The sequence below is a fragment of the Pistacia vera genome, unplaced genomic scaffold (genome assembly GCF_008641045.1).
Source record: "Pistacia vera cultivar Batoury unplaced genomic scaffold, PisVer_v2 Contig857, whole genome shotgun sequence".
Lineage (NCBI taxonomy): Eukaryota > Viridiplantae > Streptophyta > Magnoliopsida > Sapindales > Anacardiaceae > Pistacia > Pistacia vera.
In genome coordinates, this window is record NW_022196731.1 from 87916 (window position 1) to 105587 (window position 17672).

Here is a 17672-nt window from a genome sequence, read left to right on the forward strand (position 1 = left end):
TCAACCACCTAAGACGATTGTCAGCTATCGACCACCACTGTGGATTGTCGTCAATAGTCTTCGAAATAGCTCACGACCAATTAGATCTGGCCAACTGTACACCGATCCGATAGTTTTTGCCCAGATCCATGGTTGGTTAAAAATAAACGGCCAGATCCATAAATTTAGCTAGAAACGATCATGAATTTGGCCATCGTATCCGGCCATGGATCTAGCAAGAAACAGCCAAATCGGCACACAACATACCACATCTAATCGGTCGTATGTCGTTCCAACGACTATTGACAACGGTTGACAGTGGTGGTTGGTGGTCGATAATCGTCTTGGGAGGTTAGAGGTATTTTATTAAATTTTATACTTTTGTAATGATTGAGGTACTTTAACTAAATTCTGAAATGCAGATGATAAAAGAATTCTCTAAATAATAATAATATTAAAAAAAAAAAGATAATTTCATAAAGAGCAATACTAGTCTTATAAAGACAAAAACAAAAAAAGTATATAAAGACAATTTCTAACCTTCACCTTCATGATTTATCTCTCTTTCTCTTTTTTTTTTTTTTTTTTTTTTTTTTTTTTTTTTTTTTTTTTTTTTTTCTAATGTTATTTTGTAGCTTTTTTTTGTAATATCTTTATAAGGATAACATTTTTCTTCGATTGAAGTCTCTCCGATAATATTTTAATACGTCCGCCAATCTTTAATCCATTTTTCATTAATATATCATTCCATCATACAATAAATTAATATTGGCTTGGAATAAACGCTACCTGAAAACTTTGTTTCTTCGCTGCTTCACTTTCTCATGAGAGAAAACAAGCAATCAATGACGGGAAAATCTGGAAAGCATTTCTCTCTCAATGAGAATTCAAAGAAAATTACCAAACGAACGCCCCCTACCGCACACCATGACCAGGTGGTCTAGATTGATTTTTTCTCTTCTTTTCGTTTCTTTTTTAAAGGCAAATTTGCCTTTGCAAACTTGTCCCTGTGAATTTTTTTATCTGGGTATTCGTTGTTTTATGTGGGTGCTTCAGATATTCTTGTTTGTGGGTGTTTCAGATATTCTTGTTTATGGGTGTATACAGGATTGAAGGTCTTATTTTTCTCCAGAACATTTCCAATGAAACAACCGGATGCACTTTTGTTATTCTTTTTTACTATGATTACCTGAAGAACCGTAACCGGATGAAGTTATGCAGGAAACAACATATAGGATTTATAATTTATGTAAGGGCCTCTAGCTGCGAGTGCTATGAGATTAGATACTATGAATGTTGTTATGATCAAGATGGATTTCATTGAATTGAAGTTTTGAGAAAAAGAAAATAAATAAATGATGCAAATGACGTCCAGGCTCTTCGATGAGAATTTTTTTGTATTGAGAAAGATCAATATGCCCTGTTAACTGTAAATTTTTGCAGGAAAGACAGGTGGTAAGTATAGCTGTGATATGATAACTACTTGGATCATATAGCATCACAGCTGAAAGGCTTCCAAAATCATTAGATTACATGTACTTTGTGTATGCTATTTGATGTAGGGGGTTTCCATGGGAGATTCAGAATCCTATTTTATCTAGTTTACTTTATGTTAGAGGATTAATTACTATTATTTCATAATTTACTTTATGCTAGTAAGATTACTGTTATAACTGGACATTCTTTCTCATTAGATTTGTTTCCTCTATGTCTTAAGCTTTACTGTCTAGTACAAAAAGGAGTCTTTCTGAGCACCAGAGACATCATTAGTCTTGTATCTTAATTATTTTATCCATAAACGTCTAGTTTATTCTTCAAGAAATGGCCTGTTAGTTTCGTTAATCCTTTAGTGTTTTTGCCTTTTCAAATGGTATACAAGTCAGGTACTGCCCTACCTTTTGTGGCACGTAACAATTGGTGAAACAACAATGTTTCTCACAAGTATTTAATAACAAGGATCATAGGGTGAAAGTTGTCAAGGCAGATAACAACAGTTCAAGAACTTATTCTGTCAATATTTGATGATTTACTTCTTAAGCTGGTGAGGCTAGATACAACTGGCAACAAAAGTTTGAGGTAAAGGCAGATAAGGCCAAATGAGTACATTCCTCATTGTCCCTCCAGACGAACTCAAATATATTGCTGCAATGCCAGCATATCAAACAACAGCAGGAACAACAAATCATTTTTTTTTTTTTTTTACTTACACTTTTAGTTTGGTAACACAGAGTACTCTGAGATATAAAAATTTAGATTGATCTCAAATTTCATTTGGATTATCTACAGAAAAGATCTCTAAACGGGCTTACAATGGAGTTGAGGTCTCAAAATGCAGCAGCTATTTTTTTACAATCCAGCAATACTGGCAATAGCAACAGACTCCCTGGTCCAGGTAATGACATGAGAGAACATTTTACGTTTTGTATTTGATTTATGGTAGCTTTACTTGAAAGTATTATGTGATATTTTCTCTTTACGTTTAGCTGCAATTGTATCTTCACTTTTATCCAATAATACCATCTATTGTTATGATTTCTATTTTTTTTTTTTTTTTTTTTTTTTTTTTCTGCCAACTTGAATGTGCTCTTCCCTAACATTAAGATTCAGAATAGTTTGATAAACTGGAAACTATTTAGAATTTCTAGAGGGCCTTGCAAAGCATTATAGCTTCACACATATGTATACTTGTATCTATAACAGTTTCACCATCATGATTTGCATTTCAAACCTCAAAGTAGATAAGTAAACAAATATGATCCAGAGACTTTTGAAAATCTTAAGATTATTAACTAAATTGTCATGTAATTTATCTTATGAAGTGCTGAGGAATTTTGACATGCATGGTTGATTGTGAAAAGCAATGAAATTTTTCTGTCATCTTTATCCTGTTGGAAGAGTGCACAAATGTTGTCTTTTTATTATTATTATTATTATTTTATATATATATATATATATTTTACTGATTGTTTTCTGGTAGCCCTATTTCATTATGCTCCTTGGTTCATTTATATCATATGAATTACTTGTTTGCCTGTGATTTTTCTTTTTGTGTTGCTGTCAATTCCTCTGTCAAAACTTGCATGGTATGATCCCGTTTACCTTATGCTATTTGAACTTAGATTTATTGCATGAAATGTTCTTTTCATTTGGATTACTTTCTGATCTTTTAACTGAATCACACATGTATAATTTCTTTTTGCTAGAGCAATGGTGTCCTGAGTCTGACTCATGTTTGTCTCAGTTATTTTTCTTTTTAACAATTTCCTGGCGAAATTACATGCACACAAGTTTAATAATGTTAGCATCTCTAGATTGCACAGCCCATATAGGACAATCAAAGAGGGGTGATTGGAAAGAGGAGGTCTATCAAAAGGTATTTCGTTATGCCCCTTAGATGAAGTTTACTTATAATCTTGGTAAAACAATATATATATTTTGAAGGTGCGGTCATGGGTTTGATGGGGTAAATTTTGATTTGGAAAAAACTACAGTCCCTTAAGAATGATTGTAGTTGCTGGAACAACAGGGAATAACCAATTAGAAACTATGAACATACCATAGTGACAAGTTGAAGAATTTAAGATTGACATCTTGCAAAAAAATTTATTTGCAGATTAAAGCCATGAAAGAGATGTATTTACTGGAATTAAACGAAATGTATCAGAAAATATCTGCTAAACTGCAACAGGTAAGTCACTGGTTTTGTATATTTCCTTGATGCCTCGCCTTATTTATTAACTAGGATTTCATCTTAGCTCTGGAGGCAGTAGCTTACATTTTAGCTGTTATATGCTAATTAAATTTTTCTGGCCTGTTTTCATCAGAAGATCTTTTGCTCATATCAACCAAACCTCTCACCTCCACCTCGCTCTCTTGAGAAACACACATTTAAAAAAAAAAAGAAAAAAAAAGGAATCTTTTTACCGACATTTTTGCTTAAATATTTTGTTAACTTGTTATTTTATCCGTTAATAGAGTTGGGGTTCTTACTGTGTAAACTGTACTATCTACCTGCCAGCATGATTCTCATCCTCAACAACTAAAGTGGGAACAGGCTGAGAAGCTGAAAATTTTTAAGACCGTGTTGGAGCGTATTATAACATTCTTACAGGTGTCCAAAAGTAATATCTCACCTAATTTAAGGGAAAAGCTGGGTTCCTACGAGAAGCAGATTATCAATTTTATAAATGTAAATAGGCCCAGGAAGTCTGTTTCTTCACTGCAGCCAGGGCAACTTCCCCCACCTCATATGCATTCCATGCAGCAGCCACAGTCACAACTTACTCAAGTTCAGCCCCATGACAATCAAATGAACCCACAGATACAATCAATGAACTTACAAGGTAATTCATGAAAGAACATTTTACGTCATGTGATGCATTTATTTTATCTTCAGTTGCAATTTAACCCATCCCATTATGCTTTTTGGCAAGTACTATTTTATCTTTATTCATACACTTACCCGAATGAATGAATTGTTGTGATAGACCCAACACTAAGGATAATAATTTAGGGCAAAACAAATAAGGATAATTAATAACATACAAAACACAATAATTCTCGTGGTTCGGCTTTTTAGCCTACATCCAAGGGCGAAGATAAAGGAAGAATTTCACTAAGAAAATGGAGTACACAAATTTTGGTGGAAAAACTCTCAAACTCAAATCCCAAATACACCCAATATCTCTCACACTCAAAAACTCACTCCCTTAATGTAGCTCTCTGAAAACGGTTTCTAAAATGACTTGAGAGCTTTGGTGAATGGCTTGTCTTTTTCCCTTGCAAATTACACCCATATTTTTTCTTCCAATATTGACTTCTATTTGTGAGACATGAAGCACAATTTTTTCTTCCAATTCGGTGATATTAATTACCACCAAAGAAGTCAAAAATTCACCAAGACAAGGACTCTTGAATTTGATGAAGGGAAAAACAAATGGGAATGAAATTTTCTCTAGTTAAAACAATATTCAAACCACCTTTTTTAGATGAATAATTCTCAATTATATTATTCTGAAGAAGAATATGATGTTTGATTTATGACATTGATATAGGTTTTTGTGTTTTTGACATGGACATGAGGTATGAAATACTATTAACTTTCTAAAACCTAGGCATTGGATTATTGGATCGATCTAATAGTCCAAAAATTGTCATAATTGATCCTGCACTTGTAATCATTATATGATATTTTCACTTCACATTTTGCTGCAATTATATTTTCACCTGTATCCATTAATACATTCTCTTGTTATGTGTTCTATTGGTTCTTTTTCCAGCCTTAATGTGCTCTTCAACCACATTAATAGTCAGAACAATTTGATAATCTGAAAATTATTAAGACTCTTTTAAGGGCCTGGAGAAGCATTATAGATTTACTACATCTATATATTTGTAGCTATACGTTGTTTCAATATCATGATTTATGTTTCAAAGATTAAACTAAAAAATCCTGAGCCTTCTGAAAATCCGGAGATTCTTAACTGAATTGTCATGTAATTTATCTGGTTAAGTGTCTTGGATTTTTATATACATAGTTGATTATGAAAATCAATGAATTGTTTTTTCACCTCTGTCTTGTTGGAAGAGATCATAAATGCTCTCTTTTTGTTCATTTATTTGTTACAGGAGAAGTGGATGCTCTAATCTTTTCTGTATTAGTTGTTTTCTGGTGAACCTTATTTCATTATACTCTTTTTTTCATTTATATTGAATGAATTATGTACTTGCCCGTGATTTGTTTTCTGTATTTGTAAGTATTATGTGATATTTTCACTTAACATTTTGCTGCCACTATGTTTTCACTTTTATCTGCTAATACATTCTCTCATTAAGTTTTCTATTGGTTTTTGCCAGCCTAAGTGTGTGGTCTTCGGCAACATTAAGAGTTGGAAACACTTTGTTTAGCTGGGAATTATTATGACTATGTTGAAGGCCTTGAGAAGCATTATAAATTTACTACATATATAGACTTGTAGCCCCAAATAGTTTTGATATCATGATTCTGAGTTTCAAAGCTGAAACTAAATAATGTGGATGGATATGATCCTAAGACTTTTAAAATCTTAAGATTGTCAACTGAATTGTTGTATGATTATAGACTGCAAAAAGTTTTAACTTATCATAAAGTGTGTTTGAGAGTGCTTTGAATTGTTAAATGTTTTATGGATTGCAGAAGTTTTACTTCAATTATCATATGATGCATGGAATTCAGAACTTTTATTCGGTCAACTAGGTTTTTGGAAGTGCTTTTGGCACTATGAGAAGTAATCAAAAAGTCGATTTAAAGTAAGCAAAAACACTTTTAAATCAAATTCTAAACAGTGAAATCAATATGTTTTCCCCGAATCTTTTAGAAAGCAAACAATTAATAACAATCTCAAGAACAAGAATAAACTTTCTTGGAAACTAATGTTGTAAACCAGATGTTGATTTATCACCATCTTGGTCGTGACGGAGTTACTGTTCTGGAATTATGTGGTCTCATCATGAAGTGCATTCTTTTGAACATCAAGAGATCTATTTACTTCAAATTCTTTTTCAATGGAGGATCATGATCACTCCATCTGCGCTCCTTTCTACCAGCAACATTTATGAGTTTGAAACTAAAATTGTAAAGTACAACCTTTCTATGATTATAATGGTAAGACTAATTAATTTTATTACGATGAGGAGATTATAATTTAATAGAACTGTATTTACAAAAATTTCTTATTTTATAATTCATGTTTTAGTAGTAAAGTATTAGGATTTCAATTCATGTTTTCAATTCAGCGTTTCAATTGTCTACTTTTTAAACGAATAGAAGATCGTATCTTAAAATCAACAAAGATAAGTGTCATTGATGAAATTGTAAATACAGTTACTAAATGGTTAAACTGATGTGAAGCTATAGACAATTGTTAATTGTTTAAGCATTACAAAATTAGGACCATGATGTCGATGAATTGCAAGTTATAAATTAAGTGGATGAGAAGAATGAAAGAGTCATTGTAGAATTGAGTGATCAGATTAGATATTGGTGTTGCTCTTGGTGCTAGTTCAATACTAAACTCAACCTCTCTTTCCAGTGGCAAACCTGTTAAGTCTTCCGGAAACACATCTAAAAATTCTCGAACTATCGGCACCCTCTGAATTTCTGGCTGTGGAACATCACCACCCTGCACTACATGGGCAATATATCCGAAACACCCCTTTCTCAACATCTTTTTAGCCTTTACACTACTAATCAACATACTCAACTGATGGCCCTCTCCAAAACTAAACTTATCTCCGCTATCGAGATTAAATCTCGCTTTTTTCTTCCGACAATCAATTTCTACTTCATATCTCCCTAGGAAGTCCAGGCATATCAAAAACTATTAAATCAACTGCTAACTCTCGTCCATGGATCACTACGGATTCTCCCAATAACATCTCTTGAATCAAAACACTCACCCCATCAGGTAACTCTATCTTAATAGGTTAACTCACTCTAATATGTTTCAAACCTAATCTCTCTATCATCCTATGAGAAATAAAAGAATGGATAGCCCCAGAATCAATTAAAGCATATAAGGAAACAGCGTGGAATAACAACTGACCAGTTACAACTGATGGACTGGCCTCGGCTTCACCCTATGCCACTGTAAACACTCTGGCATTGGTACCTCTAGAAGTCTGAGCTATAGGTGGAAGAGGAATCGGTGGAAGGGGAACTTTACAATCCCTCATCAGATGCCCTGGTATCGGCACCTGTAACATACATTTCTATCCCTCAAACACTCTTTTGTATGGTTCCTCCTGCATTTAGTGCAAGGGGGAAACCCTTCGGTCCTGGGCTGCTTGTTCTGCCAGTCTCTCCTGTTTCTCTTAGGTTGAAACTTCTTCTTGACCCTTACATCTTTGTTCCTTGAGACATCTATTCTCTCCCTCTATAAAGTAGTGGATGGTTCACTGGGTACCGCTGGAGGTAACCCTTCTGCAAGATATTTGTTTACATAGATCTCTGCCCTTAAAGCCCTTGCTAGAGCTTCACTGTAAGTATAAGGGGGCTCGGCTCCTATCATAAGATCTCGGGCAATATCTGATCTCAACCTTTGCACAAACTTATCTCTCCTTAACTCCAGTGTATACACTATCCCGGGTGCAAAACGAGCAAGGGAGTTGAATCTTACTAAATATTTTTTCACAGTACTAGTCCCCTACTTCAGATGAATAAACTCTTGGACTTTCTCATGTACTCAATCTTCTATTCGATACTCAGCCTCAAACAATCTTCTGAATTCTTTCCAGGTCATCGAGGCCATATCATGAGTCTCTTCTATTAATTCCCACCAAATCCGAGCATCTCCCTTAAATAAGAAACTAGCATATCTAATCCTCTCTTTATCATTCATAGGAAACAGTGTCGTCGTCCGCTCTACGGACTTAAACCACTCCTCTGCCTCTAACGGGTCCCTAGTACCCCTAAACGTTGGCGGCTAGTGCCGGTTTGCAAGGCCTTGAATTGAATCAACCCGAGTCTATACTGTCTGAGGTACCGGCCTTTCTCGCTCTTGTCTGGTGGGTGGTACTCTACTGGGGGTCTCGGTTCTCTCCTGAACAATTTTCCCCTGACTCTCCGCTAATACCTGCTGGACAACAGTTCGAATCATCGTCTCATCAAGGGTAGGGGGAGTTGGTTCTGATGGGTTAGAGGATTCTCTCTCGTTCATCACACTCTTACCCTTCCTCCTGTTACTACGTCTCATCTACAAAACAACCATACTTGATCAATTTAAAGAAAACTTAACGTAAGGAAAAAATTAACTTACACAGTCGGCTCTCGGACATTGTAGCGACGAGAATGGTACACTGTCAAATCCCAAAATCTCGGCTCTGATACCAAAAATGTAATAGCCGCTTTCTACTCAAATATTCATAAAACATGTACATAATAAAATACATATAAAATAGCATAAAAAGGTTGGGCCCAAAATTTTCTTTTATTAAACGTATATATTCTTTTACAAAAAAGTTGTATCATGTACAAATGATCAAAATAAGGTGGACAGTGTAGCCATTTCCCTTCGCTTGCCGATGCCCATCTGACTGTGTCCTCACCTAGATCCTGCAAAAACATGGAAAACAACGGGGTGAGCACAACTAATGCTCAGTAAGCAAATCCTCTACTCATCTATCCCCGTAACTCTCTCTCTCTAATTCTTTCCTTATAATTCTCATTTACTTTCTCTTTCTTATACTTCTCTCTATTTTCTCTTTCACATAACTCTTTTCTACTGACTCTCTTTAGTAGTCACGACCTCATCTTACCGGAGGCACGGCTGAGACTCACTCCTGCTCTACGTGACTTCTCCTCATTCTAGCCGATCGGACTCGGTTATACATGGATTCGGAACCCTTGGCCATGTGAGTGTATAAACTCTCTCTCTCTCAGGTACTCTCAGGTATAGCCCTCATCCACATGTACTCTCGCGGGCTACACCACTTCTCTCTCTCATACTCATGTCGCTCTCTCAATGCGGCGTACATGCGGGAATACTCTACCCATTACTCACGGGTTCCCCATCGCACAACCTATTCTATTCTCTTTTCTCTCTTTTATTCTCTAGTGTTGATTCTCTCGTTCTCTTTACTATTAGAGTTGCTAATTCTCAACATTCTGTACTCTTTCTCCAATTAGTATTCATAGTGTAACTTATACTCAAAAATCTCTACTCTCTCTCAAGCTATTACCCAAAACACAAGTAAATGCACATGGGTGGTCTATGCTCATTAATGCAATTAGGAGATGCCAAGATGCCATGTTACAAGAATTAAGGTTGACTAATCATACTCATATTTCTCTTAGGCATTTCATCAAACAACTCATGTGTATATAAAAACTCTACTCTAATTACTACTCTACTTCATTCTCTAGCCATCCAAAATGGGAGAAAACTCCCTCATATAACCATAATCCCTATCAAAGAAAACACTTCCAAATAGGTTTACACAACATCTCCCAAAACTTCATCTAAATCTCCACTTCTCCATACACACTAAAACACTTCTCATACATGAAGTGTATCCAACAACCACAAAATAGCTACTTATCTCAACTAAATTTCTCATCAAGCATACTACATACTTATACATGCATACATCTCTACTCAATCTCTACTCAAAAGCTTATTCAAATCTCAACTTGGTTTGATTTACTTACCTTGTGAAAAAATGACTTCTCTACCACTTTTCCTTCCCCTTGTTGTCTTGTCTTCTCTCATCAACTTAAAACAACAACAAGAACAATAATAACAATATAAGACTTCAATATAACCATAAGCAAAACTCATCCTTACCTTAGGATGCTTGAGATGAAATTTCTACTAAAATTACCCAAAAGCTCTCTTAAACCCCTTAGAAATCTTAGGAAAATTGAAAGGAAAATTGAGAGAATTGGTATGGCGGTGGAACTGAATGAAAATGAAGGGTTTATGTCACTTAACGCTTTTTAGCTCATATTATAACCTTCCTTTCCCATTTTGCCCTTGTTTTTTCTTAGAAATTTCATCTATATCCTTTGATTCATTACATTCACACCCCCACACTAACCTATTTTCCATTAAATTTCTTTACATTTTACTCCCCACTTTTCCTGCTAATTAGGGGTAGAATAGTCATTTTTCCCCTATGGAGAAATATTTAGAAACCTCAAGAAAACTTTTCTGCCGTCCCGTCGCCGTGGCGAAGAAATTCCGTCGCCCCGACGAAAACTGACAGAATCGACACCGTAATTATAAAGTCAACGTCGCCGCAGCAAAGACTATTCTTCGCCCCGGCGAAGACTGCCATTCCAAAATTCCTCAAATTTCAATCAATTTCAAGGCAAACACTCAACCAACTCAACATACAACTCAATTGAAGCTGACTGAATGAACATTTAAGTAATACAGCAAATCTTAAATACGTACTTCAAGTAGGGCGTTACAAAAAGCCTCTATGATAATATTTACATCTACCAATCTTTAATCTATTTTTCATTAGAGCAATGTTACAGTTATCGAAGAATGTGTATCGAATTTATGCACCAAATTACGTAATACAATCCTGATTAGTCAATAATCAGGATTACAGTACATCATTCATACATAAATTTGGCGTGCATTAACGGTACTGTATTATTTCCCTTTTCATTAATATATCATTCCTTCGTACAATAAATTAATATTGGATCGGAGTCAACGCAACCTGAAAACTTTGTTTCTTCGCTGCTTCTCTTTCTCATGAGAGAAAACAAGCAATCAATGACGGGAAAATCTGTAAAGCCTTTCTCTCTCAATGAGAATTCAAAGAAAATTATCAAACGAACGCCCCCTACCGCACACCATGACCAGGTAGTCTAGATTGATTTTTTCTCTTCTTTTCGTTTCTTTTCGTTTCTTTTTTAAAGGCAAATTTGCCTTTACAAACTTTTCCCTGTGAATTTTTTTATCTGGGTATTCCTTGTTTTATGTGGGTGCTTCAGATATTCTTGTTTGTGGGTGCTTCAGATATTCTTGTTTGTTGGTGCTTCAGATATTTTTGTTTGTGGGTGTTTCAGATATTGTTGTGTATACAGGATTGAAGTTCTTATTTTTCTCCAGAACATTTCCAATGAAACAAACAGATTCACTTTTGTTATTCTTTTTTACTATGATTACCTGAAGAACCGTAACCGGATGAAGTTATGCAGGAAACAACATATAGGATTTATAATTTATGTAAGGGCCTCTAGCTGCGAGTGCTCTGAGATTAGATACTATGAATGTTGTTATGATCAAGATGGATTTCATTGAATTGAAGTTTTGATAAAAAGAAAATAAATAAATGATGCAAATGACTTCCAGGCTCTTAGATGAGAATTTTTTGTATTGAGAAAGATCAATATGCCCTTTTAACTGTAAATTTTTGTAGGAAAGACAGGTAGTGAGTATAGCTGTGATATGATAACTACTTGGATCATATAGCATCACAGCTGAAAGGCTTCCAAAATCTTTAGATTACATGTACTTTGTGTAATGCTATTTGATGTAGGGGGGTTTCCATGGGAGATCCAGAATCCTATTTTATCTAGTTTACTTTATGTTAGAGGATTAATTACTATTCTTTCATAATTTACTTTATGCTAGTAAGATTACTGTTATAACTGGACATTCTTTCTCATTAGATTTGTTTCCTCTATGTCTTAAGCTTTACTGTCTAGTACAAAAAGGAGTCTTTTTTAGCACAAGAGACATCATTAGTCTTGTATCTTAATTATTTTATCCATAAACGTCTAGTTTATTCTTCAAGAAATGGCCTGTTAGTTTCGTTAATCCTTTAGTGCTTTTGCCTTTTCAAATGGTATAAAAGTCAGGTACTGCCCTACCTTTTGTGGCACATAACAAGTGGAGAAACAACCATGTTTCTCACAAGTATTTAATAACAAGGGTCATAGGGTGAAAGTTGTCAAGGCAGATAACAAAAGTTCAAGAACTTATTCTGTCAATATTTGATGATTTACTTCTTTAATTGGTGAGGCTAGATACAACTGGCAACAAAAGTTTGAGGTAAAGGCAGATAAGGCCAAATGAATCCATTCCTCATGGTCCCTCCAGACGAATATTGCTGCAATGTCAACATATCAAACAACAGCAGGAACAACAAATCATTTTTTTTTTCTTTTTTTTACTTATATTTTTAGTTTGGTAACACAGAGTACTCTGAGATATAAAAATTTAGATTGATCTCTAATTTCATTTGGATTATCTACAGAAAAGATCTCTAAACGGGCTTACAATGGAGTTGAGGTCTCAAAATGCAGCAGCTATTTTTTTACAATCCAGCAATACTGGCAATAGCAACAGACTCCGTGGTCCAGGTAATGACATGAAAGAACATTTTACGTTTTGTATTTGATTTATGGTAGCTTTACTTGAAAGTATTATGTGATATTTTCTCTTTACATTTAGCTGCAATTTTAGCTTCACTTTTATCCAATAACACCGTCTCTTGTTATGATTTCTATTTTTTTTTTTTTTTTTTTCCTGCCAACTTGAATGTGCTCTTCCCTAACATTAAGATTCAGAATAGTTTGATAAGCTGGAAACTATTTAGAATTTCTAGAGGGCCTTGCAAAGCATTATAGCTTCACACATATATATACTTGTATCTATAACAGTTTCACCATCATGATTTGCATTTCAAACCTCAAAGTAGATAAGTAAACAAATATGATCCAGAGACTTAAGAAAATCTTAAGATTATTAACTAAATTGTCATGTAATTTATGTTACGAAGTGCTGAGGAATTTTGACATGCATGGTTGATTGTGAAAAGCAATGAAATTTTTCTTTCATCTTTATCTTGTTGGAAGAGTGCACAAATGTTGTCTTTTTATTATTATTATTATTATTGTTATATTATACTGATTGATTTCTGGTAGCCCTATTTCATTATGCTCCTTGGTTCATTTATATCATATCAATTATTTGTTTGCCTGTGATTTTCTTTTTTGTGTTGCTGTCAATTCCTCTGTCAAAAGTTGCATGATATGATCCCATTTAGCTTATGCTATTTGAACTTAGATTTCTTGCATGAAATGTTCTTTTCATTTGGATTACTTCCTGATCATTTTAACTGAATCACACATGTATAATTTCTTTTTGCTAGAGCAATGGTGTCCTGAGTCCAACTCATGTTTGTCTCAGTTATTTTTCTTTTTAACAGTTTCCTGGTGAAATTACATGCACAAAAGTTTAATAATGTTAGCATCTCTAGATTGCACAGCCCATACAGGACATTCAAAGAGGGGTGATTGGAAAGAGGAGGTCTATCAAAAGGTATTTCGTTATGCCCCTTAGATGAAATTTACTTATAATCTTGGTAAAACAATACATATATTTTGAAGGTGCGGTCATGGGTTTGATGGGGTAAATTTTGATTTGGAAAAAACTACAGTCCCTTAAGAATGATTGTAGTTGCTGGAACAACAGTGAATAACCAATTCGAGACTATGAACATACCATAGTGACAAGTTGAAGAATTTAAGATTGACATCTTGCAAAAAAATTTATTTGCAGATTAAAGCCATGAAAGAGATGTATTTACTGGAATTAAACGAAACGTATCAGAAAATATCTGCTAAACTGCAACAAGTAAGTCACTGATTTTGTATATTTCCTTGAAACTTAATGCCTCGCCTTATTTATTAACTAGGATTTCATCTTAGCTCTGGAGGCACTAACTTACATTTTAACTGTTATACGCTAATCAAATTTTTCTGGCCTGTTTTCATCAGAAGATCTTTTGCTCATGTCAACCAAACCTCTTGCCTCCACCTTGCTCTTTTGAGAAACACACATTAAAAAAAAAAGAATCTTTTTACCAACATTTTTGCTTAAATATTTAGTTAACTTGTTATTTTATCCGTTGATAGAGTTGGGGTTCTTACTATATAAACTGTACTATCTACCTGCCAGCATGATTCTCATCCTCAACAACTAAAGTGGGAACAGGTTGAGAAGCTGGAAATTTTTAAGACCATATTGGAGCGTATTATAACATTCTTACAGGTGTCCAAAAGTAATATCTCACCTGATTATAGGGAAAAGCTGGGTTCCTACGAGAAGCAAATTATCAATTTTATAAATGCAAATAGGCCCAGGAAGCCTGTTTCTTCACTGCAACCAGGGCAACTTCCCCCACCTCATAGGCATTCCATGCAGCAGCCACAGTCACAACTTACTCAAGTTCAGCCCCATGACAATCAAATGAACCCACAGATACAATCAATGAACTCACAAGGTAATTCATGAAAGAACATTTTACATCATGTGATGCATTTATTGTATCTTCAGTTGCAATTTAACCCATCCCATTATGCTTTTTGGCAAGTACTATCTTATCTTTATTCATACACTTACCCGAATGAATGAATTGTTGTGATAGACCCAACACTAAGGGCAAAACAAGTAAGGATAATTAATAACATACAAAACACAATAATTCATGTGGTTCGACTTTTTAGCCTACATCCAAAGGCAAAGATAAAGGAAGAATTTCACTAGCAAAGTGGAGTACACAAATTTTGGTGGAAGAACTCTCAAACCCAGATCCCAAATACATCCAATATCTCTCACACTCAAAAACTCACTCCCTTAATGTAGCTCTCTGAAAACGGTTTCTAAATTGACTTGAGACCTTTGGTGAATGTCTTGTCTTTTTCCCTTTCAAATGACACCCATATTTTTTCTTCCAATATTGACTTCTATTTGTGAGACATGAAGCACAATTTTTTCTTCCAATTCGGTGATATTAATTACCACCTAAGAAGTCAAAAATTCACCAAGACAAGGACTTATGAATTTGATGAAGGGAAAAACAAATGGGAATGAAATTTTCTCTAGTTAAAACACCATTCAAACCACCTTTTTTAGATGAATAATTCTCAATTATATTATTCTGAAGAAGAATATGATGTTTGATTTATGACATTGATATAGGTTTTTGTGTTTTTGACATGGACATGAGGTATGAAATACTATTAACATTCTAGAACCTAGGCATTGGATTAGTGGATCGAGCTAATAGTCCAAAAATTGTCATAATTGATTCTGCACTTGTAATCATTATATGATATTTTCGCTTCACATTTTGCTGCAATTATATTTTCACCTGTATCCATTAATACATTCTCTTGTTATGTGTTCTACTGGTTCTTTTTCCAGCCTGAATGTGCTCTTCAACCACATTAATAGTCAGAACAATTTGATAATCTGAAAATTATTAAGACTCTTTTAAGGGCCTGGAGAAGCATTATAGATTTATTACATCTATATATTTGTAGCTATACGTTGTTTCAATATCATGATTTATGTTTCAAAGATTAAACTAAAAAATCCTGAGCCTTCTGAAAATCCGGAGATTCTTAACTGAATTGTCATGTAATTTATCTGGTTAAGTGTCTTGGATTTTTATATACATAGTTGATTATGAAAATCAATGAATTGTTTTATGACCTCTTTCTTGTTGGAAGAGATCATAAATGCTCTCTTTTAGTTCATTTATTTGTTACGGGAGAAGTGGATGCTCAAATCTTTTCTGTATTAGTTGTTTTCTGGTGAACTTTATTTCATTATACTGTTTTTTTCATTTATATCGAATGAATTACGTACTTGCTGTGATTTGTTTTCACTTAACATTTTGCTGCCACTATGTTTTCACTTTTATCTGCTAATACATTCTCTCATTAAGTTTTCTATTGGTTTTTGCCAGCCTAAGTGTGTGGTCTTCGGCAACATTAAGAGTTGGAAACACTTTGTTTAGCTGGGAATTATTATGACTATGTTGAAGGCCTTGAGAAGCATTATAAATTTACTACATATATAGACTTGTAGCCCCAAATAGTTTTGATATCATGATTCTGAGTTTCAAAGCTGAAACTAAATAATGTGGATGGATATGATCCTAAGACTTTTAAAATCTTAAGATTGTCAACTGAATTGTTGTATGATTATAGACTGCAACTTATCATAAAGTGTATTTGAGAGTGCTTTGAATTGTTAAATTTTTTATGGATTGCAGAAGTTTTGCTTTAATTATCATATGATGCATGGATTTCAGAACTTTTATTCGGTCAAGTAGGTTTTTGGAAGTGCTTTCGGCACTATGAAGTTTTAGGTAATCAAAAAGTCCTATTTAAATCTATCATCTAAAGGTGGATTATGGTAGATAAAAATGTTTTTGAAGGACAGAAGAAAGGTATTCGGTTGCTTTTAGTTTTCGATCGTGTTTGTTGTAGAAAACTTTGTCTGATCATCTTCCGGGACATGACATAGATCTGAACCTGTCATGTTCTAATCAAATTTATCTGGCCCTTTTTTATCAGCACATATCTACCGAGTCCCCTCCACCTCACCTGGCTTAAGGAAAAAAAAGTATATTCTTTCTACCCAGTGGCGGACCCAGGATATTTGTTCTGGGGGGCCCCTCGCTCTGCCATTGTTTGCCGATCAACTGGTGAAAACATAAGAAAATAATATCAAATTCACAAGGAAACACAAGCAAATTGTTACGTGAAAAAACCTCTTCAATGTGAAGAGATAAAAAAAATCACGAGAATCTAACGATCGACTTAAATTCAATATAATCAAATGAGTTTACTGATGTGTATTTTTGACAAACATACAAATGTAGAAATTGTACTAGCCTCAAAAAGTAATAAAGTGATAAGTAGAGTATCGTTTCCACTCGGATAGTGTTACTCAGTACCGATTTCTCTAGTTTAAGTCCTAATTAAAGTAACAATAAATTGGATTGGTGGAAAATTAAAGAACTAAATACAATTTAAGAAAATATAAATGAATGATAATGAAATTAAAGCAAAACCCAACAATTTAACTAATTAAACAAAATGCTAAAAAAAATACTAGGGTGTTGATTTCACCTAGATACGCTAACACAAATCATAGAATCTATTACCAAAGTTCTAATTCCTTGATTGAAAATGGAATTCCCTAAGTTTTAGAAAATACCTTCTCCAGCTATATTTTCTTACTTATCCCTACTAAGCTTTTGCACCCAACAAAATGAAGATTAATAGTTCAAAGTCTTTTAAGCTTTATGAAATTCTATTTAGATTTCATAAATCGTTGAACCTATCTCTAGCGTTTGCTTAATCTACGATATTTATCCTAAGAGGCACAATTACA

At 34.1% G+C, this 17672-nt stretch overlaps 1 protein-coding gene and 1 long non-coding RNA gene across 4 annotated transcripts; both read left to right on the forward strand.

Moving 5' to 3' along the window:
* The first annotated feature begins 741 nt into the window (after window positions 1-741).
* LOC116118720 (mediator of RNA polymerase II transcription subunit 15a-like) lies at window positions 742-16520 on the forward strand. Of its 3 annotated transcripts, none has more exons than XM_031404694.1 (6): window positions 742-914; window positions 2266-2371; window positions 13741-13802; window positions 14043-14117; window positions 14442-14766; window positions 16237-16520. In XM_031404694.1, exons 1-6 carry the CDS (start codon window positions 804-806, stop codon window positions 16239-16241), a joined length of 684 nt encoding a protein of 227 aa, XP_031260554.1. In that variant the 5' UTR covers window positions 742-803; the 3' UTR covers window positions 16242-16520. The 3 variants fall into 3 exon arrangements, with proteins under 3 accessions (XP_031260554.1, XP_031260552.1, XP_031260553.1); XM_031404692.1 differs by lacking the exon at window positions 742-914 and adding an exon at window positions 1058-1228; XM_031404693.1 differs by lacking the exons at window positions 742-914; window positions 2266-2371 and adding exons at window positions 11183-11336; window positions 12736-12841.
* Window positions 4183-6100, forward strand: LOC116118721. Its single transcript, XR_004126201.1, has 2 exons — window positions 4183-4322; window positions 5836-6100. It is a non-coding gene; the product is annotated as an uncharacterized LOC116118721 (long non-coding RNA).
* Window positions 16521-17672: the final 1152 nt, after the last annotated feature.